Source organism: Neltuma alba, unplaced genomic scaffold (assembly GCF_004799145.2).
Source record: "Neltuma alba isolate B1F8T4 unplaced genomic scaffold, ASM479914v2 tig00006028_pilon, whole genome shotgun sequence".
Lineage (NCBI taxonomy): Eukaryota > Viridiplantae > Streptophyta > Magnoliopsida > Fabales > Fabaceae > Neltuma > Neltuma alba.
In genome coordinates this window covers 151978-176335 of record NW_021634325.1, presented here as the reverse complement: position 1 = coordinate 176335, position 24358 = coordinate 151978, and the positions used below count along the sequence as shown (strand labels likewise).

The following is a 24358-nucleotide window of genomic DNA, read 5'->3' as shown; positions in this document are numbered from 1 at the left end:
TTAACATAACATCTCAACTATTGGAGAGATTCCACACTAACTTGGCCAAATTACATAATCTTATCAGTACTCCAAACAAATCAATGTGACAGTAATGACCATCTTATAGTTTTACAATCTTCTCTCTTAACTTTCCCCATGTATATTGTTCTCAACAAGATCCTAACTCATATATAAAAACACATCATACTCACAACTATTAAAATCTGCAACTCAAAACAGCAAAACAGCAAGTGGCGTTAACGTTGTTCGACTGGATTATCCCAATTTCATATTAACTCCTTCATATGATCGTTATTGACAGATTTCCCCCAATTTCGTCATAATCAAGAAACTGTGTTATCTTTGTTTCAGTAAGCAAAATCAGAGATAAGCTCATTTACTGGTAGGAAGACTTGGATCTCATGGTATACTCAGCAACAAGCTCAGCAAAAGAAGATGATTTGTCCTCAAGCAATCTTGTTGGAGAGTCAAACTCCTCAATCAGTCCTGCATCAAGATCCATGGAAATCATATGAAAAGACAAAATAAAGCAGATCAAAGTACAGAAACTATACATAATCAAAGAAGAATAGCAAGCAACTTAACTGACCTTGATTGAGAAGCAGAACCATATCACTGTCAAGAACAGAAGTTATTCTATGTGCAATGGTAATGACTGTACAGTTAGAGAAATGTTGCCGAAGAGTTTGCTGAATTAGGTTATCTGTGGCGGTATCAACCGACGCGGTGGCCTCATCAAGCACCAACACCTTACTTCTCTTAAGTAGCACCCTACCAAGGCACACCAATTGCCTCTGACCCATGCTCCAATTCTCACCGTTTTCACTAACTACACCCATTTTCAAAAAAAGCCATCGGTTAATATTTCTGAGATCAGAAACAATGTAATGTCCTTTTGTAATCAAGAAAAATAGGACAAACCTGCAGAGTCTAGCTTTCCATCTTTCTTTCGAACGTCATCTCCAAGTTGACACTTATCTAGAGCCTAAAAGCATGTCAATCAATGAAGGCAAAGACACATCACGAAACAGACACAAATTTAATCTTGGCACAAAACCTATGTTGAGTGAGTGCATGTTTCTATTTGAAAATATTGCAACCTACCTCCCAAATTTGCTCATCTGTGTACTCTTCCAATGGGTCTAAGTTACTTCTCACTGTACCTTCAAACATGGTTGGATCTTGAGGAATAATGCTAAGTCTAGACCTCAAATCATGAAGTCCAATTGATGAAATGTTGATGCCATCAATCACAATTTGCCCAATAGCTGGCTCAATGATTCGAAAAAGTGCTTGTATGAGAGTTGTTTTACCACTTCCTGTTCTCCCAACAATGCCAGTTTTCAGTCCACCAGGGAATTTGCACGTTATGCCACGCAACACAAGCGGAAGATGTGGAGCATAGCGAACCTTCATCATACGCAGGATTATGTTTTATGTTAGTACAAACATAATGTAAATCCATGATCCAAAAGATATTTTACAAGCAGTAATATTTCTCTTTGAAGATAAGCTCTAACACTTGATAAAAGACTAACAGTTCAAGTTTTAAAAATTAATTGACCAAAGATTGAAAGAAATGATGATGCTGACATGCTCCATATGATTAAGACATGCACTTGGAATAAAATTTATGACTGACTCAGTACCTGTAGATCACAAATGTCAACTTCCCCATGCATTGGCCAAGAAAGATTGGGTCTATTTTCTTCTATCACAAGAGGGGGCTCACTTGGAATGCTACTATACTGAAGTATTCTCTCTACTGATATAATTTTATTCTCCAAGTTGCAAAGATTCCATATCACCCAGGCTTGTAACATGTTTAGATTAAGTCCATACGTAACAGCCAAACCAGCAATACCTTCAGAATCATAAATAAAATATAAGTAAACAACAAGCCTCCATTACCTCAATAACATAGGCTAAGTAATTGTCAATCGGTCAAGGTGCCAAAACCATTTTTTGACCAACAGATGCCAAAGCTGAATCGCTCACCTGGATCTATGACTCCCCGTGGCATAAATATCAAGAATATTAAGGAAAAGACAAATGTGATGGAAGACAACATATCCAAGCGGAAGCAAAGCCATTCCATAGCAGCAGCACTGTTAAATTTTGGCCGAGAATACCCATCCATCAGTTTCATATTTGTTTCCTTAAATCTTGACTCTTGATCAAAGCTCCTGATAGTTGTTGTCCCTGAAATAGTTTCAGCAAAGTGCTGAATGACTGGAGCTTTGCACACTCCAATTAACCGTGATAGCTCTCGAGCTGAAGGTAGATAATATTGCTGCCAAATAATAAGTTGTTAAAAAAGTACACAGAAGCAATGAAAAATTTAGGAAGAAGTGCATGATCAGCATAGACTACAGAACAAGGAAGAACATACAAGAAATACACAGAACCTTGTATCAAGTAAGATAACATTGTTTAAGCAAAATACCTGATACCAAATGCTGATTGATATCACAGGTATAAAGATGATGAAAACCTGCCATGCAGCCTGAGACATCACTGCTATTATTCCAAAAAGTTGGATCATGGAGAAGGCAAATGACCCAATTTGATAGGGAATGTTTAAATCAACTGCACTTTGATCTGTAGAGGCCTACAAGAAAACAAAGAAAAACACTGTCAACGATTCAATACATTATTCTTGATATATGGTCATCAAAGGAAACCAACAAGGTGAAGGGGACCATAAATTTTAAAGATTATTTAAAATCCATAAACTAAAATTTTATAGCTCACTAGATTAGACAACAAAAACGATAAAACAATGGAATATTTCAACTTCTTACTCTGTTAATAATCCTTCCACTTGGAGTGGCATCAAAAAATGGCATAGGTGCACGGAAGATGCACAAGTGCATTTTATTGAAGAGCAGAGTTGCAGTCTTGTAACCAGCTGTGAATAGAAAAATTGCTCTAACAAGGATACAAAAAGCACTTCCTATGGCCATAGCAACATAGACAACTATAAGCATAAAGGTTCCAACAGGTGGTTTCAGATCTGAAGAGACGGGAGTTGCCCAAGCCATCCAATAGTTGCTTCCAATTTGAAGAACTTGAAATAGAATTTGTGCCAACAATATAATTGGTACAAGAGCTCCTCCATATGCTGTAGTAATATATTTCCAGTAGACAGAAAGCCCAACTTTACCTTTCTCCCTTTCTTCCTCTTGAATAAGCTGGCCTTTTGGTTCAACTACATTATCTGTTTTATCACTCTGCCTATCACTGTTTGTCTCTTTTTCCTCTGTAACTTGTACACCAGAGATATTTATCTCTTGATCAGCTATACTTACTTTATCAGACTCTTCCCCCCCATCCAATGAATTAAGTGCAGATAACGCTTTTTTATGTGCCCCAACAAGCTCCATAAAGTCAGTCCCTAAGTTGAGCAAATCATTATACTTTCCACACTGAGTAATTTCCCCATCTTTCATGACCTAATAAATAGGATATAAAATAAATATTAGAGGACACTAAACATAGTAAATTCTCTTTTAAATGATAAAGATTAAATTATGAGAATAGAGCTCACCAAAATAAGGTTGGCAGCAGGTAAGAACTCTACTTGATGAGTGATATAAATAACTGTCTTGGAACTTAAAAAACCTAGTAAGCATTCCTGCCATAGACAGAAATAATGAAAGAGACAATTAACTAAAACATTTAAACAAGTGTGACACTAAATAAGGATCATGTTTCAAAACAGCATGAAAAAGAATAATTTATAGAATACTAAATCTGCAAAGCACGCAAGTTCTATAGCCAAATTCATCGCATATAACAAACAAAATATCATAATGGGTTACCTTAAAAAGGTGCGATCCTGTATGAGCATCCACAGCACTAAAAGGATCATCAAATAGATATATATCAGCATCTTGGTAGAGAGCTCGTGCAATCTGAATTCTCTGTTTTTGTCCACCACTCAAATTGATTCCCCTCTCTCCAATAATTGTCTGATCACCAAATGGCAGAATCTCTAGGTCCTTCTTTAGGGAACATGCTTGAAGGACCTTCTCATACCTTTCTCTATCCATCTCCTTACCAAATAATATATTCTCTTCAATCTTGCCACTTTGAATCCATGGAGACTGAGAAACAAAGGCCTTAGTTCCACACACCCTTATTGTTCCTGATATTTTTGGCACTTCTCCCAAAATACATGATAGTAGACTGGACTTGCCTGAGCCAACAGTACCACAGACAGCAACCCTCATGCCCTGCATGACCGTGAGATTTATACCTTTCAATGTTGTATTAGAGGAAGATAAATCCCACGAGAAATTGCCATTAACTACTTCAATTGCTGTATTAGAACTACCCTTTGGAAGCTTATCTATAACATCAGACTGTAAATCATCAAGTCGAAGGAATGATGCAATCCTATCTAAAGATACTTTAGTTTGTGCTATCATTGAAATTGTGTCTGGAAGGTTATAAATGGGCTCTTGAAGAATTCGAAATGTTGCAAGTGCAGATAAGATTTTCCCCGATTCAAGTGGGATCCCCAGAAGTGCACAAGAACCAAAGGTAGCCACAGATACAAATGTTGGTGCACCCCAGAACACAAAGGTGGTGATGGCTGATGTGTAAAAAAATTTCCTTAGCCAACCTTCTTCTATCTTCCTTAGTTCAATAACCTTAGACAAAAACTTCATTTCCCATCCCTGTAGTTTGAGAATTCTCATGTTCCTTAAAATCTCAGATGTGGCCTTCATTCGTCTATCCTTTGACTCCATTAACTTGTCTTGAAACTTTTCCTGCAGTGAGCCCAAGGGAATATTTGCCAACATTATAATAACAGTAGCAATCAATGCGGCAATTGAAGCCATCCCAAGATTCTTGTACAAAATAAACAAGGCCAACGCTACTTGCAAAAATACCATCCACAGATCATGAATGTACCAACTGAAATCACCGACTCTCTCAGCATCAACAGTCATAAAATTGATTATTTCTCCAGTAGTGTGACTCTGCTTGGCTTGACAGGAAAGGGTCAAGCTTTTACTATAAATCACTGTCACCAGCTGTGCTCGGATCCTAATTCCAATTTGTTGCAATATAAAGAACCAGTGCCTTTGTGATAGACATTCTATAATCTTCGCAACAAAAAATGTAGCCACCAAAACATATCCCTCATTCTTAAATGTTTGTTTACCATTGAGGTACTGAACAAAAGTGTCAATAAGATATGGACCAACGTAAGAAGCCAAAGTGTTTAAAAGTGCAAGAATGGCTGTTGCAAAAATCTCTTTCCAAGCTGAGAATATTAATGACTTCACCAACTTAAGTGTGGTCACTCCATTTATTGTATCACAGTCAGCCTCAAGTTTATTTCTAAAAGGTGGAAAAGCTCCAGCTACACTGTCACAACCAGCTAGTTGCGGCACATCCTCAAGATCTAAAGTTTTCTGCTTGCCCGTAGCAATCAGAGGACCCACCCAGGAGAACGTAAGAATGCTGAAAAGGCCAGCATTTGAGTAGGGAGTAACAGTTTCCTCCCCCTTGGTCTTATTTGACTCTAACGCATTACTTAAATCAGCATTGTTAAGCAAAAGAGGCTCCTGAAGAGTGTTATCTTCACTCTCATTTTTCACATAAAACACCACGTAACAGAAGAATATACTCACAAAGGAGGAGACAGCATCAGAAATTGAGTATTGAAGCGGCAGCAAGACGTGTTTAAGTTGGAGAATAACGTCCAGTATAAAGCTATAACAAGAAATAAGGAGGTAGAAAGCGCACCAAGTTCTGAAGAAGAACGGAAATTTCCTTTCACCTGAATTGAAGAATCCTGTACGCAAGTAAGCAAAAACAACACCCCAAGCAACTGTTTTAAGCGCCAAATCCAACAGGGTCACGAACTTTTCATCAGACCAACCATTTCTATACCAATAGAAGTAACACAGTAGACACATGACAAGATTAAATGCAGAAGCACCCAAAGAACAAAACAGAGCCCTTGGATATAGAGTACCCCTGAGTTTCTCCTTGGAACCATCTCTAGCACCCACAACAATTTTATTCCACACCCATGAAACGAAGAACGCTACTAACAAAACTAGGTGGAGAGAAGCAGACAACAAATGCAAGAAAATGGGTTTTAGGAGAAGACTGGATGCAGAGTCCATTAGCGAGTTGTGTGAGAAAAGAAATGACATAGTTTTAAGCAAGAAAATAAAAAAGAAACAGAAATTAGCGTCAAATACGGAAATTTCTGAAATAGGATCTTATGAGATGAGGGCCGCGCTCGAAGGTTCAGGTGAGGGGCTCTAGTTTAGATTCAGGTCGCGCAAGATTGAGAACGAAAATCTGAAAAAACTGAGCTTAAAAGGGAGAGAGTGAGAGTGCGATAGAAAGAGAGGGAGGGAGAGTCAAAGATTGGATTCCTTGAGGAATGGCTAACGTGGTGCCCAAGGCTAAATGGGCGGAGCGAACCAAGGAAGGAGACTGATTTCCAGGAAAGGGGTGAACTCCGGGCAGAGAGAGGCCACAGAAACTTCTTTGGCGGCCCCGTGAAAATAACTTTTTAAAGAAAATGAGGATACGTATCGTACTTTTTTTGTTTTTTGTTTTAGATTCTCTATCTAAACATAAACATCGTCTAGTATTTAGTATTTACTCCCTCTTTGGAAGCGGCTTCCCTTCCTATTCTCTTTTTTTTTTCCCAATCAATTTCCAATCTACATAATTCAGCTGTTCACTTGTTTGTATATAACTCTACATAATTTTATTTTTCAAAAATGAAAAACCTATAATTGCATTAGATATATTTGTTGTTATAGGCTTTTTATAATCTGTGTTTATATATTGATTTTATTTTATTCAAATAAAAGCATGCAAAAAATTAATGTTTCACCCAAAAGAGTTTTAAATTAGAAAATTATGAGATAAATAATGAAGTAAATAAAGTGAAATGAAATTTTAAAAATAAATAAGAATCTAAACAAGCCTAAAAAAGACATATAATGCTGTCTTGAAAGTGTCAACAAAAATTGATCCAATTGGTAAAAAGTCAACTCATAACAACAATAAGGTCGTGAGTTTGAATTTCGTTGTCTAACATGAGAACCTTACTAATGGATAATTTATAAGTACCCGAAACTCAACTCAACTAAATTTTTTTCTTATTGCCATGAAAATATTAAAAAGTAAGCAATGTTGCCCTTGCCATTAAAAAATGTTAGTTTTTTAATTATCAATGTTAATATTTTAATAACTAGGGTGACATTGCTATTTTTTTTAATTTTTTAACATTTTCGGTGTGACATTAAGTGGAGAAAAATATTCCTGAATGTTTATGATTCTTCCCGAGTGCTTTTAAGGAAAAAAATGACCAAGTAGTATCTAAATATACGGAGTGTTCAATAAATATTTTGAAAAGAATAATAAATAATTAATGAATAATAAATTGTTGAATTGTGATGGCGACAAAAACTGCCACGGCAGAAAAAAAATAAAATGTGTGGATATTAATGTGTAGTCCCCAAGTAAAGCCACTTGTCTATGAGCGAGTTCTCAATTTCTCATTTGCATCTTGAATTTTTTTGAGCTCTTGGTTAAAACGGAGGCCGTGGGGAACAGTGGGAACGAGGGATTCTTCATTTGTCGATTCTTTATTATGTAAACCATTTTCTAACAAATATGTGGGGTCCACTTCGCCCCGCAGAATTTCTATGCGCGTTTGAATTGAATATGGCCGCAAACGGTTCCCACGTAGACTAATGAACACATTAATTTCATGTTCCTTTTTTTTTTTTTTGCTTTTTTTTTTAATAACTTCATCTTAATGTGCTCTTCCCTTTCTTTTTAAAGCGACAATTTTTTGAATTAACATATCTTTTATAAGTTACTTCTCTGATCTTATTTATAAAACACTTTCAGCATATTTTATACAAACCAAGAAAAATCTTAAAATACATTAACTCTCTATTAAAATATAATAATTTTTCAACTTTACCCGTATTTAATATATACAGCTTTCAAAAGAGACAACTACCTAAATAAAAGACAAGATAATACATTCAAACCGAAAATTTAATAAAATAACTTATAAATAGGACTCAAAAAAATATTATCTCTCTGTCCTATAAATAGGACCAGATGAGTACATCTTAAATATGTCTAAATATTTAAAGTTTTCATAAGGTCTTTTAATTATACTCCAATTATAATTGTAAAAGTTAGAAAACTGATTTATCAAAATTAAGCAAATTAGTTAAATATTTAAATTAATTATTTATAACAAACATATATATTAATTTGTCTAAATTATCCCTTTAATTATTTGCATTAAAAATCACCCTTATTAATGAAAACTCCTTTTAACATATGTAATTAACAAGATTGTTAAATTTCTAAGACAAAATATTGATGTTTTAAATTTAAAACAAAAATAAATCCAAATCTTACTTTTACAAGTTGATGGAATTTCATTTTCCCCCGTATGAAAACTTTTTGCTTTGTTTTAATTTATGACTAAATTGGACAGTGACGTGAACAACCAGTTTTGGTCCGATACAAAGGACACATTACCTTGGATGACAACATTGGGACCCTAAAAAATACTCTTCCGATCCTTAATATAAGACACATTTAACTAATTTGATTAGATTAAAAAAGTTAAGTAAATTAGTTAATTATAAGAAAACTGACACATTTTTCCTAAAACACCATAATCATCTTTCTTAATACCCCTCTCTCTCTTCTACTTGATTATGGTTGAGGGAGTATCCATAGGAGTAATTTAGAGAAAACTGATAAATATAAAAAATAGATCTTATATTTAGAATTAAAACCATCTTAAGAATTGAGTCATGTATTAAAGACCGGAGGAGTAAATTCAACTTATGGAAGCTTTGGAAAATTCCAAAGCCTAGCAGAGGTTTTCATTACATTGATGATATGCTTACAAATTTTCCAGACCGCACACTTCGACGTCGATTTGGCTTCATTGGTAAATGAGAATGACAAGCTCCCCGTTGAGGTCGATCACTTGTGCCAGAGACCAGAGTGAGTTGCGAAGGACATTGGAGTTCTCGAACTAGCCCCCGAAAGAAAAAGAAAAAGCTAACGTGTCATTTGCTTTTAATTATAATTAAGATATCCTAATCATAATGTAAGATCTAATTAACTAATTTGAGTAATTTAAAAATATTAATTAAATTAGTTAATACAATATTTTTTCTAAAATATTATAAGCATCTTTCTTAATTATATCTTTTCTTTTTCTACTTGATTATTGTTGAAAGAATATCAATAAGGTTAATTTGAGAAAAATTGATAAATATATTAAACATATCCTATATATAGAACCAACATCAACTACATAAGTAAATCTTATGTTAAGTATCATACTAGTAGTAAATACTCAACTTTCTTAATTAATTAATTCATTAATTATATAAGTAATTTATTGAATTAGAATCATGAAAATTGGCACAAATGGTTTATAATTAATTATTATATTGTTGCATTGATTTTATGTCCTCCGTCTATTTCTTTTTATGACGCACGTCTAATCACAATGTAAAAATGAAGGATTATTAAATTTATAAGAAAATGAAAAAAAAAAAAACTAATGTTTCACCTAAAAAAAGTGATTAGGTTAGAAAATCATGAGACAAATGAATTAAATAAAGTGAAGCCAAATTTCAAAACTAAAATTAGGAATCTATACAAATCTAAAAACAGCATACAATCAACCAAAATTTAAACGAAAAATATATTTTAATTTTGACAAAAAAATGATCTTTTTCATCAAAATTAGACATCAATATTATCATTAACGAAGGCCTTGTTTGTTTTCTTATTTTGAGAACACTTTTTTCATTTTTGAAAATAAAAAAAAATTGTTTGATAACTTGTTTTTAATTAAATTTTTTTAAAAATAAAAAAATTAAATATGCTTTTAAGGAAACTAAAAATAATTTTTCATTGTTTTCTTGTTTTTGTTTTTGTATTTCTTACTTTTTATTTAAAAAGATTGGGAAACTCTTTCTCCTTCAACTTTTTCTTTACATAAAGACTTGAGTTCCAATCGAAGTTTTATCTTCTGATTTCAACATGTTCATTTTTAAATGAAATTTTTTAGAATAATTACGCAAACAGATTTTTCACTCTAATACTCCCTTCGGTTGTACGGTACTACCTCCGGTCCTTAATACAAGACCATGTTTGATTTTTATTTTGGTCCTAAATATAAGACCCCAATCTATTCTATCTCTTATATTTATACATTTTTTTCCAAAGTAACCCTTCTAACAATAATAGTTCTAGTCAATACACTTGATTTGTAAGGATATTTTAGGAAAAACAATAGCTATTTAGGACAAATAACTAACTCAACTTACTTCATTAATCTCTTCAAATTAGTTGACTAGTTTTTATAATTAAGACCGGAGATAGTAGTATATATGAATATACTTTCGTTTTTATGGGACAAAATCAGCCACGGCAGAAAGTGTGAAATGTATGGATATTAATACGTAAAGCGTAGTCCCCAAGTAAAGTCACTTATCTTTACGTGAGAATTTATTACTAGCACTTTGAATTCCTAGTGGCTCTTAATTAATAATGAAGACGTGGGGACTGGAGAGTAGTGGGTAAGTACCGGTGGATGGACACGAAGTCATTGGCAAGGGGGAAAAAAGCCGTGAAGTCAACATATGAATAATAATAAAACGTTTGCGTCAATATTCAGATGCATGCAGAAATTCTAGAAGGGCCAAAAAGGCCCCACAGATTTGGAAAATCGTTTTTGCGGTGAAGGATCCGCAAACGAAGATTTCCTCTACCTTTTTTTTTGGCCTGAGAAGATTCCCTCTGCTTAGCAAATTTTCCACACGTTACTTTATTTTCGATTTTTTCTCTTTTTTTCCCCCTTCTCTCATAGTATAATCATTATATAATATTGTTGAATTAGATTCAAACATTGTTGAGATCAATTAGAAATATTTTGTTAATATGACTTCTTTACATTCAAACGTTTTTTTGTAACAAACAAATGCATTTTATTAATGAAACAGCCAGCAAAAACCGCGAGTCAGCAAATATCACTAGTTGAAAAAGAATCAAGCCACTTTTGCTCCATATAGTTGCCTTGATTTTATGTATTTTTTCTGTTTCTTATTACAACAACCCAAGTATGATTCACCTCATGGATTGCACGGCTGAGTGGATGGACATAGAATCTTAGAGAAAGAGAGGATCTTGAGAGTGTTTGAATTTTAGAAGTAATTTTATGATATACGAGATAAACATGTATGATGAATTTTGTTTCAGTTCATGTAAAAGTGTTTCTAAGACAATAAAGCGAACACTCCCTTGTTTGAAGAATGGTCCGACATAAACTGTAGATATATTTCTCCTTAGTATGATCTGAACCATAATTTGTTAAATAACATTGTGGGAGAATAATCAATTTACCCTCAAGATTTCACCATCTTAAGTAACCCTCCAAAATTATAAATGACAATGGTAAATGTTTTCTCTTAGATGGTGTTGGCAATATAAATAGAAACAATAAGCGCGTATCACGCTGGAAGCGGTTTCCCTTCCCATTCCCATTCGTTTTATTTTTTATAATCAATTTCCAATCTACATAATTCAGCTGTTCACTTGTTTGTATATAACTCTACATAATTTTATATCTCGAAAATGAAAAAGCTCTGATTGCATTAGATATATTTGTTGTTATAAGTTTTTCATAAGCTGTGGTCATATATTGATTTTATTTTATTCAAATAAAAGAATACAAAAAATTAATGTTTCACCCAAAAGAGTTTTAAATTAGAAAATTATGAGATAAATAACGAATTAACTAAAGTGAAATGAAATTTTAAAACTAAATAAGAATCTAGACAAGCCTAGAAAGAACATATAATATTATCTTGAAAGAGCCAAAAAGAATTGATTCAGATGGAGAAGAGTCAACTCATAATTACAAGGTTATAAGTTCGAATTCTGTTGCTGATATAAAAACTTTGTTAGTGAGCAATTTGTAAGTATCTAGGACCCAAATCATCTAACCTACTTTCGTATTAGAGAAAAAAAAATCACCATGAAAGTATTTAAAAGTGAAAAATGTTAACAATAATTAAAGTTAATTTTTTAATTATCAATGTTAATATTTTAATAATTAGGGTTACATTACTATTTTTTTAAAAAAATTTTTTAACATTTTTGGTGTGACATTAAGTGGAGAGAAATATTCCTGCATGTTTATGATTCTTCACAAATGCTTTTAAGGTAAAAAAAAAAAAACTTTAATGTTTTTGAAAAACCTACTAGTATCCAAATATACTCAATAAATATTTTGAAAAGAATAATAATAAATAATTAATGAATGATAAATCGGTGAATTGTGATGGCGACGAAAACAGCCACGGCAGAAGAAGTGAAATGTTTGGATACTAATGTGTAGTCCCCAAGCAAAGTCACTTGTCTATATGTGAGTTCTCATCTGCAATTTGCATCTTAAATTTTTTGAGCCATTGGTTAAAAAAGAAGACGTTTGTCGATTCTTTATTATAAAAACCATTATCTAACAAATCTGTGGGGCCCACTTCGCCCTCGCAGAATTTCTATGCGCATTTGAATTTGGTGAAATGCCGCAAACGGTTCCCACATAATGACCACGTTGACTTCGTGTTCTTTTTTTGTTTTCTTTTTCTTTTTCTGTTTAAAGCGGCAAATTTTTTAATTAACATATCTGTTATAAGTTTTAAATTTGCACTTTAAGCTGTTATATTTACAATTTCAAAGTTGTAATTTTATATTAGTTTTCATAAGGTCTTTAATTCTACTCGTTCAGTTATAATTGTAAAAGTTAGAAACTGATTTATCAAAATTAAACAAATTAGTTAAGTTAATTATTTATAATAAGTATATATTAATTCAAAAGCCTCGTTGAGGTTTTGATTGAATTGATATGCTTTCAAATTTTCCAGACCACAAGTTTCGACGTCGACTTGGCTTTATTTGTAGCACTTGAGAATGACAAGTTCGCTATTAAGGTCAATCACATGTGCCAGTTTATAAGTAGTTTTTTAATAGTAATTTACGGAATACAAGACAAGTATGTAAAAAAATTTTTATTTTAATTTACATAAAAGGTGCTTATAGGGAATTTCTTAAACTTTCCCACACAGGCATCAAAAGAGCTGCGAAGGACATTGGAGTCCTTGAACCAGACCCAAAAAAAAAAAAGTAATAACGTGTTATTTCTTTTCAATTATAATTAAGATCCCTTATTAAATGCTATTTTCATTTATAATATAAGACTTAATTAATTAATTTAAAAAATTAAAAATATTAGTTAAATTAATTAATTTGATATGATTAAATACTACATTCTAATCATATTTTTTAATTCTCTCCTTTTTCTACTTGATTATTGTTTGAGAAAATATCAATAGGTTAATTTGAAAAAAAGTTAATGAACATGTGAAATATATCCCACACATAAGACCAAAACTAATTTCCTAATTAAATCCTATATTAAGTACCTGACTAGTAGTAAATACTCAACTTTCTTAATTAATCCATTAGTTATATAAGTAATTTATTGAATTAGAATCACAAAACTTGGCACCAACGGTTTATAATTACCTATTATATTGTTGCATTGATTTTATGTCTCTATCTATTTCTTTTTATAGCACACTTCTAATCACGAGTAAAAATAAAGCTAAAGTATATTTTTAGTTCTTTAATTTTACATAAAGTTTTTTTTTATCTTTTAACTTTAAAAAGTAAATTAACCTTCTAACCCCAGAATTATTAACAAAAAATAATAATATTGAGTTCTTAAATCTTAAATGTTGATAAGACATTACTAAATGTTATAATATTAAATTTAATTTTCAAAATAACTATGATTATTACAAAAAAAATCATTATTTAATAGTAACAATTTTAAAGTTAAAGAACTGAAAGTATACTTTTTAAAGTTAAGAGACCAAATTGAAACATTAAATAAAGTTAAAGGATTAAATGTATACTTTAGTATAAAAATTAAGAAAAGATGATTAAGTCATTAAATTTGTAAGGAAAAAAAACTAATGGTTCACCTTAAAAAGTGATTCGGCTTGAATATCACGAGATGAATGAGTTAAGCAAAATGAAGCGAAGTTTTAAAATTAAAAATAAGAGTCTATGCAAGTCTTAAAATGGCATACTATCAACCAAAATCAAAACGAAAAGCATATTTTAATTTTGATAAAAAATCATTTTTAATCAAAATTAGAAATCAATATTGTCATTAACGAAGTTGAGAACAGTTTTTTGTTTTTAACAATAAAAAATATTTTAAAAAAGTATTTGACAAATTTATTTAATCAAATGTTTTTTAAAACATAAAAAAACGTAAACATGCTTACAAATTTTCCACACCTCAATTTTGACGTCGGTTTGGCCTCATTGGTACGTGAGAATGACACGCTCGTCATTGAGGTCGATCACATGCGCCAGAGATCAAAGGAGGTGCCTAGGACATTAGAGTCCCTGAATTAACAATAAATAAATAAATAAATAAAACGTGCCTTTTCTTTTCAATTATGAGATCCCCTGATTACATAGTAAATGCTCCACCTTATTAATTAATTAGTTAATTATATTAACTAATTTATTGAATTAGAATCATGAAAATTGGCGCAAAAGGTTTATAATTAATTATTGTTGCATCGATTATATATTTATATGTACTCCCTCTATTATCATTTGTTATGGGTCACTCCTAATGAAATCCTAAAAATTAAGGAGGGATGATTACGTAGTTTAATTTATATAGGTTCATTAAGCATCTAATTAGGGGTTTGATTCCTAACACTATGTATGGAGAAAATCTCGTAGCTAGTATTAAAACTCCTTCAAAAAGCTTACAGTGTGAGAGGATTAGTCACTACTACCGACAGTGGACAATTTGGATTCAACCAAAAAAAGTAGTTAAACTTATTTGAAAATAAAAAGAAATAATGTTTCACCTCAAAAAAGTGATGAGGTTGGAAAATGATGAGATAAATGAATTAAATAAAGTGAAATGAAATTTTAAAACTAATTCATTTTGATGAAAAAAATGAACAATAATTTTTCCATCAAAATTAGAAATTAATATTATCATTAACTAATACTCTTTTTGGTCATATACATACATACATACATACATATATATATATATATATAAGGCATATTTTAGAAGATACTTTTGTCCTTTTTATAGGATATTTGATAGTTTTAATGAGTATTAATTTGTTGATGTATATCCATATTTAAGAAGGATAATAAAAGAGAGTAGAAATTAATATGATACTAAAATTTAGTGTGGTTAGTAAGCATAATATTATTATTTTTAACTATTTTATATTCACACGTGTGAGTTAATTAAAAATACTCATAAGGTCCTTAATATATAATTTAATTATTAAATTGATTTTAATCCTAAATATAAGACACATTTTTCATATTTATCACTTTTCTAAATTAGTCATATTAAATTGATAATTAAGTAGGAGAAGGAGGAAAAATATTAAGAAAGATAATTATAATGTTTTAGGAAAACACGTCATATTTTATAATTAACTAATTTACCTAACTTTCTAATGTAATTAAGTTAGTTAAATAGATCCTGTATTAAAAATTGGTGACGACTTGTCACTAGCTCCAGTGAAAGATTCCAAACTTTTTTTTTAAAAAAAATAAATGACATTTTTCTAATATTTTTGAATTTTAAAATTTTAATTTGGGTTTACTTTTTTCTCTATTATTTTGAAATGTTACTATCGAGGCAAGTGCTGATGGAAGGTTTTTTTTTTTTTATGAAGAATTTTTTTAAAGTGGGAGAAAGTAGGGCTAGAGAAATAAATAGCCACTAAGCTAAGAAACTTTGTTAACATTATTATGAAAAAAAAACATGTAAGTTAACTCTTTTATTATAAAATTCAGAAAAAAATAACAAAAATTTCTCTTTATTATTTTATTAAAAAAGTTTGAAATCTCCTCACAAGAGATAGTGACTAGCCACTAGCCACTGCCTCCAGCTGGCGGGCTGCTTGGTGTTGATTGTAACACCTTACGTTTATGACCTTATATTGTGCCAAGTCAAGATATTCGGAAGCACAATTTAAGGTTACCGGGTTGAAAACTTGAATTTGAAAATTTCTTTTTCCGCATTACTATTCACTGTAACCTTAAACTTGGCATAACTTTGAAAAATCATAACTAATTCTAGAAAAATCGAAACAAGGTCATTCCAAGTCTCACTCGAAGCTCTTAACATCATCTATCAAGGAAAAATGACCTCAGGTTCCACTTTAATCAGAAATGCATCCGTTTTTAATTTCGAAAAGTACTGTTCATTTGGTCATTTCTTTATTTTCCAGGATTTTTGCCTAACTTCGGAAAGGCATAGCTTCTTACACAGAGCTCCGATTGTGACGCTTTACCACTAATTTTAAAGGGAAAAATAAGATCTATTTGCATGCCAAATTTTATGAAAAAAGTCAACCATTTGACCAGGGTCTTTGTTGGTCAAAGTTTGGTCAAATCTAGACCATTTTTATCCCCTTTTTCACTATTTTTAACAGCATTTCGTTTTTCACTATAAGCATACCATAATCACACATAAAGCTACTCTACCATTAATATACATTCAAAAAGGTTATCATATCATGTGTTCATGATCAGAGTATGCTTACATGGCTTAAAAGAGAAAGGTTCAAAACCGTATAATACAATACATAATTCATAACTTCCTCAAGCCATGATTATTTCTTTTCCCTTCTCCTTGGAAGCAGTGGCACCTAGGATATCATGTTATAGGAGGAATGAGATTTCATAGAAATCCCAGTAGCATTGAACATACAACCATCAAGTCAACATGCATAAGATGTCATGCTATATGCAGTAAAATAACATTTCTAATCTTTATGCCATGCCATAACCATTCTGTATCTATGTCATCATATCATGGAGCATATAATCATTCTGGTCAAAACTCAATCATGCAAGAGCCAAGGCATACATTGCAAGGAATTCACATCATCTGGGCATAAAAATTCTCATGGCACATAAACACACATAGCAGAAACACCAAATGCAGATCAACAAAATAATTGTAAGTTCACGCTACCTCAATTCCACGCTTAATGTTTCCTCCTTGTTCCCTTGCTTGAGATCCTCCTAGGTTTCCAGAAAATTGCCTATCAACCATACAGTAAGGGTATGGTAAATTCTATATCCAGTATACCATTCTTTCTCAATATAATGCTACCCTTGTGCCTTTCAATTTATAATTTCTGTATACCTTTCCTAATCCTTTGACTTTGGTTTGACCAAGTCTTAGTCCTCAATTAAGGTCTTGGAATTCTTCCTTAATCCATGATTAATCATGCTTTCTTGGTTAATCACTAACCCTTAATCCTTAATCCAATATTTAATTAAGGTCCTCAAGTCACATGGTCATTAGTACAACATAATCTTCTAAGATTAAGTCACTAATCCCTTATAGATTAACCATTAATCATTCTCTAATCAACATGATTAACCATTAATCATTCTCTAATCAACATGATTAATCATAATTAATCATCCTTCAATTAGCATAACTAATCACTAATTACTAATTAATCAAGGTAGCTAACCTTAATTACTTACTAATCTTTAATCAAATAACATGATTAATCTTAGCTATCACTAAACCATAATTAATCAAGGTAATTAATCCTAATCTTCCTCAAATAAATAATTAACTAAAAATAATTAACACTTAGGGAGGTAAACATACCTTAATTAGCTCTTAATCGGCGATTAGAGGTGTCTAACCTTGCTTTCTCCCTTTCTCTCTCTTCTTTCTTCCTTTCTCTCTCTTAGAACTCAAGAACACAACATTCCCTCTCATGCAAACCACTTTGGCCGAGTTCTTCATGGAAGGGGGGTATTTATAGGCTTTGGTATTTCAAAATTCCAAAAAAGCCCTTCGGGAAAAAGATGCGATCTCGGCCGTCCATTTTTTTTCTACTTTACACATGGACAAATCTTAGGGCACACACCATAAGAAGTTGACACATGGATGGACACCTAATCACCATGTGATTTTCATGTGGAAATAAAATATTATTTTAATGTTTTGTCTCTTATTTCTCTTTATGCCCTTGAAAAATTTGGAAAATTCCAACTTTGTCCTCACCCTTTATTTTTGGTCGAAATATTACTCTTAATATTGGAAAAAAATGACTCATCCAATAATCAGTGCAATCCACTGATTATTTGTGTATTTCCGGTTCGATTTTCCAACAATCCTGTCCAATTTACTGTCACAAAATTTTGATTTCAACACCTCATTAAATTCTCCTCATTCCAAGGGTAATCCATGATTTTTCTCAAGTTTTACCTCCCTCTATAATTTTCTAAATTTTATTTTGTCAAAAATCACTATTCTACCGATAACAATTCGGTAATAAATATTCTTTAAGCTAACCTCTGTACATCCAAAAGTGGGAAGTAATTTTATAAATTAGGATAATATGTCACATAATTTATCCCTATTTTTCCTTGAATTTTTGAGGCCTCTATATATTTTAAATAATGGAAATTGGCTAATTTTCCTTAATTAACCAAAAATTCCAAAAATTCCCTGATAAATTATTTTTAATCTTATATTCATCTTCTAAGCCTCAAACATTATTCTGTACCCTCCTTTCTATTTTTCATGATTTTCTGAGAATTTTCAGGAATTTTGGACATTATTTCCAATACTGCCTTTTCTTGCCCGATCTTTTCAAAAATGACCGTTATGTCCCTATCCTGATTTTTCCTCATAGCCTGGGTCCTCTACCAGTCTACTATACTACTTGACCGTAGTCAGTCACAAATCATTCATCAATTAGAATAAAATTATCAGGGTGTGACATTGACGCCCCGGCACTGGCCATTGGCGAGATGGCTACCAATTGGAGGTTTTTTTTATGAGGAATTTGTTTTAAAAAGGAAGAAAATTGGGATTGTGGGGAAACCTTGTGGTTAGCAAATGACGGATAACCCTTGAACCCAAAGACATCTCACATCGTTGCACGAAAAAAAGATCAACTTCTTTACTTTAGTTTAAGCTCATAACTACAATTTATGTGGGAACAAGAAATCTTGATAAGTTTGGAGTTGGGATTAACAACACTTTTTTTTTTTCAAATACATAATATGTAAATCAATTAAAAATGACAACAACCCATTTAGAAATAACAAATCCTAATTGTGAAATAATAAGTCTTGAGTTGTGATTAATAATACATTTTTTTTTATACTTTTTAATTATAATAGTTATATTATTTACTACCTCCGGTCCTAATTATAAGACCCAGTTGACTTATTTGAGGAGATTAAGGAAGTAAGTTAAGTTAGTTATTTATAATAAATAAGTGTTGTCATTCCTAAAATATCCTTGCTAATTAAGTGTATTGGCTAGAACTATCATTATTAGAAGGATTATTTTGGAAAAAATGCATAAATATGGGAGACAAAATGGATTGGGGTCTTATAATTAGGACCAAACAAAAAGTCAAACGGGATCATATAATAAGGACCGGAGGTAGTATAATTTATAAAATTATTTTATCTCCATTTTATAAAAAAAGTATAAAAATAGTTTTTAATTATATTATTTATTTATTTATAATTTATAAAAATACTTTATCTACAATTTGTAAAAAAATTAAAAAAATACCTTTTTTATTATACTTGTTATAATATTTATACTTTATAAAAATTATTTAAATTTATATTGAGTTATATGTTATATATATAAAAAACGTGTTATTAATCTAAACTCGAGACTTGCTATTTCACAAACAAGATTTATTATTTTTAAATGAATTGTTGTCATTTTTAATTAATTCACATGTTATGTATCTACAAAAAGAATGTGTTGTTAATCGTAATTTTAGACTTATCATTTCGCAATCAAAACTTGTTATTCTTAGATAAATAGTTGTCATGAGTTAGAGCCAAAGTGAAGGAGTTAACTTTTCTTTGGGCATAATATTATTAAAAAATTTTTTTGGCTCAGTTGTTATCTATTATTTGGGCAACCACCTGGTTGGGGATCAAATCCCCGCAACCCCACTTTCCCACTTAAAAAAAAAACATTTCTCATAGAAAAATTCCACTAGTAGCCACCTTGCTAGTAGTCAATGTTAGAGCTTTGCCTTGAGCAAGCTGGCAGCTGACTACTGATCGATGGCGGGGCTTCAGTAAGGGGTTCCAACCTTCTTAAAGAAATTAATAAAAGGGTATTTTTGTAATTTTTCTTAAATGTCAAAATTTCAATTTGGATTTACTTCATTTAGTATCATTTTGAGATGTTAGATTCCTGAATGAGAATATCATAATTTCATGCCTTTTTTTAATTATTTTTCCCATGTTAAAGTTGAAGCGCGTTGCTCTTGCTGTTAAAAAATATTAACAGTTAATATTAATTTTTGAATGATCAATATTAATTTATTAATGATTAGAGTGATATTGCTTTTTTTTTTTTAGCATTTTCAATATTTTTTTTGGACCAGAAGCATTTTCAATATAATGTTTAGTCAAAAGATACCCGCAACTTCTTCACAAATACTTTTAAGGGCAAAATAACATTTAGCCTATTTAATGGATTCCATGAAAAGAAATTATATGTAATCCTAATGTAAAATATTGTTGATTCCAATATTTAGTTGGACTTGTATAATGTAAGGAAGATTATATTTTGTAATGCTAATTATATCAAATAAATGGATTACACAGATGATACTCGTGAAAAATTATACAGATCTCTTGTAACCAAGTATCCTCAATGAATATTTTGAAAAGAATAATTATAAATAATAAATTGGTGTGTTATGATGGAGACAAAAACAGCCACGCCAGAAAGGTGAAATGCGTGGATATTAATATGTAGAGAGTAGTTCCCAAGCAAAGTCACTTTTCTTTATGTGAGAATTTATTAGCATTTTTTTTTTAACCAGAGAAGACTTTATTAGCATTTGGAATTCTTAGCGGCTCTTAGAGTGTGTTTGGATGAAACTAAACCGTGGTTTGAAAAAGTGATTTTGGAGAATAGATTCTGGAAAGAATAGATTTTATGAAAAAGTGATTTTGAGAAGTGAGAGTGTTTGGATAGTTGTTATCAGAAGCACTTTTTATATATACAAATTACTAAAAAAAAGACATAAGTTAATATGATAATTACAGAAAAAATAGATTTTATGATATATTTTAATTTGAAGGAATAAAATTATTAATAATATATTTTTTATTAATATAATTAATAATACATAAGATAATATAATTAATAAATAATTAATATGTATATATATTTATAAAATATAAGATTAAATATGTTTATAAAAAAAATAACAAGATACATATCCTATAGGCTCTCACACACTTTTTTTTTTCCAAAAGCAAAAAATTTTTGCTTTTTCCAAAATTATAGTTTTGGCCCAAAACCATGGTTTTAGTTTTTGGGTGGGTGTTTGGGTGATTTATTCCCCAAACTATGATTTGGGTCCCCAAACTATGGTTTGAGGTGTCAGCCAAACACAGCCTTGATTGATAATGAAGACGTGGACAGTCGTGTGTAAATAAAAGGACATGAAATCATTGGCCCGCGGCGGGTGGGGGGACGGTGAAGTCAATATGTGAATGATAATGCGGCAATATTCAAATGCTTATCGTCAGAGAAATTCTGAAAGGGCAAAAGGGCCCCACAGATTTGGAAAATGGCTCATACTAAAGAATCTACAAACGAAGGTTCTCCCTACGTGGGCAAATTTTCCGCACGTTACTGTCATTGCGATTTTTTTCCTTCTCTCATACATCATTCATTACGTGCCAAAGAAATTTTTTGCATACATATTTTACGTAAATCGAGATAAAATTATTTTTACATATTTATCTCGTATTTCATAAATCATTATTAAAAACTATTTATAAACTATTCCAAACAATCGTTATATAATATTGTTGATTTAGATTTAAAAATTACTAAGTTCAATTTTTTCGGCCAAAATTATTGAGATATATTAGAAATATTTTTTTAATATGACTTCTTTACATCTAAAAGTTTAGTTTTATAGTCCTTCTTGTTTTAAATGGGAGCGGCTTCTCTCCTCTGCCTTCCCGTTCGCTGCCTTCAACGCAGCGCCGTTTAGCTGGGTGAAAGAGGGGTGATGAGATGTGATGGTCTGACACTCGCATAAATGGGAGAGGCGGAGAGCCCCAAAGCTATCAAATATATTACGCACTCGTTGAGCCTCAATAATATAATAAATAATTAAATATAGTATTGTTGTGTTTTTCTGTCTGAAATATATTATTGTTGTTATCAACAACAAGTTTAGTTTTTATTGCAATCTAGTTAATATTCGTAAATTATTCTAATCCCATTTCATAATAATAAATTAATTACATTTTACAATTAAAAATAATTAAATCTTAGAAATAATTAATTTAACAACAAATTTAGATTTTCATTACAATCTATTTATTATTTGTAAATTATTCTAATCCATTTTATAATAATAAATCAATTATATTTTATCATTAAAAATAATTAGATCTTAGAAATAATTAATTTCGCCATTTGTTATAATTTCAACCAATTTTTAATGAGGTTTTCTATCTTCTATTATATTTTTATAGTTTTTCCTAGTATAGTCATTAACTCATTAACTCATATGGTCATGTACTTTATTTTTTTAAATATAAATTTTAAATTAAATATTATTAAACATTAAATTTTTTAAAATAGAATATATGACTATATATGATTGAATAACTTAACATAATAAATTGTCCTTTTTTTAATCTAATTTTTCACAGGAAAAATTGACAAAAACATATTTAACATTTAAGGACAGTAAACAGTATCTTGTAAAAAAAACTAAACCAATTTAAATTTTAAGATCTTATAAAAAGAAGGGAGAGAGGATAATATGCAAACTTATATATCTCTTAATTTCTTATTTAGCTTATTATGACCATATAAACTAATGGCTACATTGAGAAACACTATAAAAATCTTATAAAAGATGAAAAAACCTAATTAAAAATTGAGTGAAATTATAACGGCAGCTTTTCAGTTGAGACTTAGTTTCTAAATAAATATATTTAATTATTTATTATATTGTTGATATCCAACATGTGGGTAATATATTTGGTAGCTTTTCCGCCTCTCCCATGTATGCGAGTGTCAGACCATCACATCTCATTGCTCCTCTTTCACCCAGCTAAACGGCGCTGCGTTGAAGGCAGCGGACAGGCAGCGAACGGGAAGGCAGTGGAGAGAAGCCGCTCCCGTTTTAAATGTAAGAGTAGTATAATTTACAGTCTTACATTTAAAATCGTAGAAATACCGAAAAAAAAAGTCAAATCACTTTTTATATTGTTGCATTGATTTTATCTACTCCTTTTATTTCTTGTCGCGACAAGCTAAGTATCATTCGCTGCCTGGACGGCTGAGTAGAGACATAAAATCTCGGGGAAAAAAGAAGAAGAACTATAAAACTAATGATACTTGAGAAGTAATTTTAAACTTGAGAAGGTTTGGATTAGTTTTTATTTTTTTTAGAAGTAATTTTATAATGTATGAGATAAACGTGTGATGCAAGTTTTGTCATAAAAAATACTTCTGAGAACTCTTGGGATCTGAAGCTTCACTATATTTCTAGAAAATTAAACCATATTACTGATGCTCTAACTAAAGAGGGACTATTCACTTCTTCTGATCTGGATTACTACCCGGGGCATTTTAAGAAAGTTTCCTTGAAAGGTAGTTTGAATCCCTTTTTAGATTAATTTCTTTGTTTTGTTTAGGCATGTTGCCTTTTTCCTTTGTATGAAAAGAAAACTTCTGAGATGGTAAAACAAACGCTCATTGGCATTAAATATAAGTATATTTCTCCCTAATGGGATTTGAATCTTAATATGTTATTACTTCTGGTCCTAATTATAAGAGCTAGTGGACTAATTTGAGAATATTAAAGAAATAAGTTAAGTTAGTTATTTGTAATAAATAAGTGTAATCTTTCTTAAAATATCCTTACTAATCAACTGTATTGGCTATAACTACCATTGTTAAAAGGACTACCTTAGAAAAAAATACATAAATATGAGAGACAATGTGGACTGAGGTCTTATATTTAGGACCAAAATAAAAGTAAAACAAGATCTTATATTAAGGACCGTAGTATAATGTAACCATTTTGAGTAACTCTCCAAAATTATAAATGAATACTGTAAATTATCTCTCTCTCTTAGATAGGTTGATAATAATAAACGCTGAAGAACGTAGAATATAAACATA

The 24358-nt window shown here is 30.9% G+C and overlaps 1 protein-coding gene and 1 long non-coding RNA gene across 2 annotated transcripts; one reads left to right on the top strand and one right to left on the bottom strand.

Annotated features, from left to right (window-relative positions):
• Positions 1 to 6173, bottom strand: LOC114749398 (ABC transporter C family member 3). Its single transcript, XM_028937904.1, has 10 exons — positions 3828 to 6173; positions 3554 to 3640; positions 2808 to 3458; positions 2450 to 2614; positions 2002 to 2296; positions 1653 to 1867; positions 1108 to 1413; positions 925 to 988; positions 593 to 832; positions 1 to 489 (listed from the first exon to the last, which is right to left on the bottom strand). The coding sequence occupies exons 1-10, from the start codon at positions 6150 to 6152 to the stop codon at positions 380 to 382; spliced, it is 4458 nt and encodes a 1485-aa protein (XP_028793737.1). The 5' UTR covers positions 6153 to 6173; the 3' UTR covers positions 1 to 379.
• Positions 1751 to 24358, top strand: LOC114749399 (uncharacterized). The gene is made up of 3 exons (XR_003740553.1): positions 1751 to 1826; positions 20727 to 20734; positions 24347 to 24358. It is a non-coding gene; the product is annotated as an uncharacterized LOC114749399 (long non-coding RNA).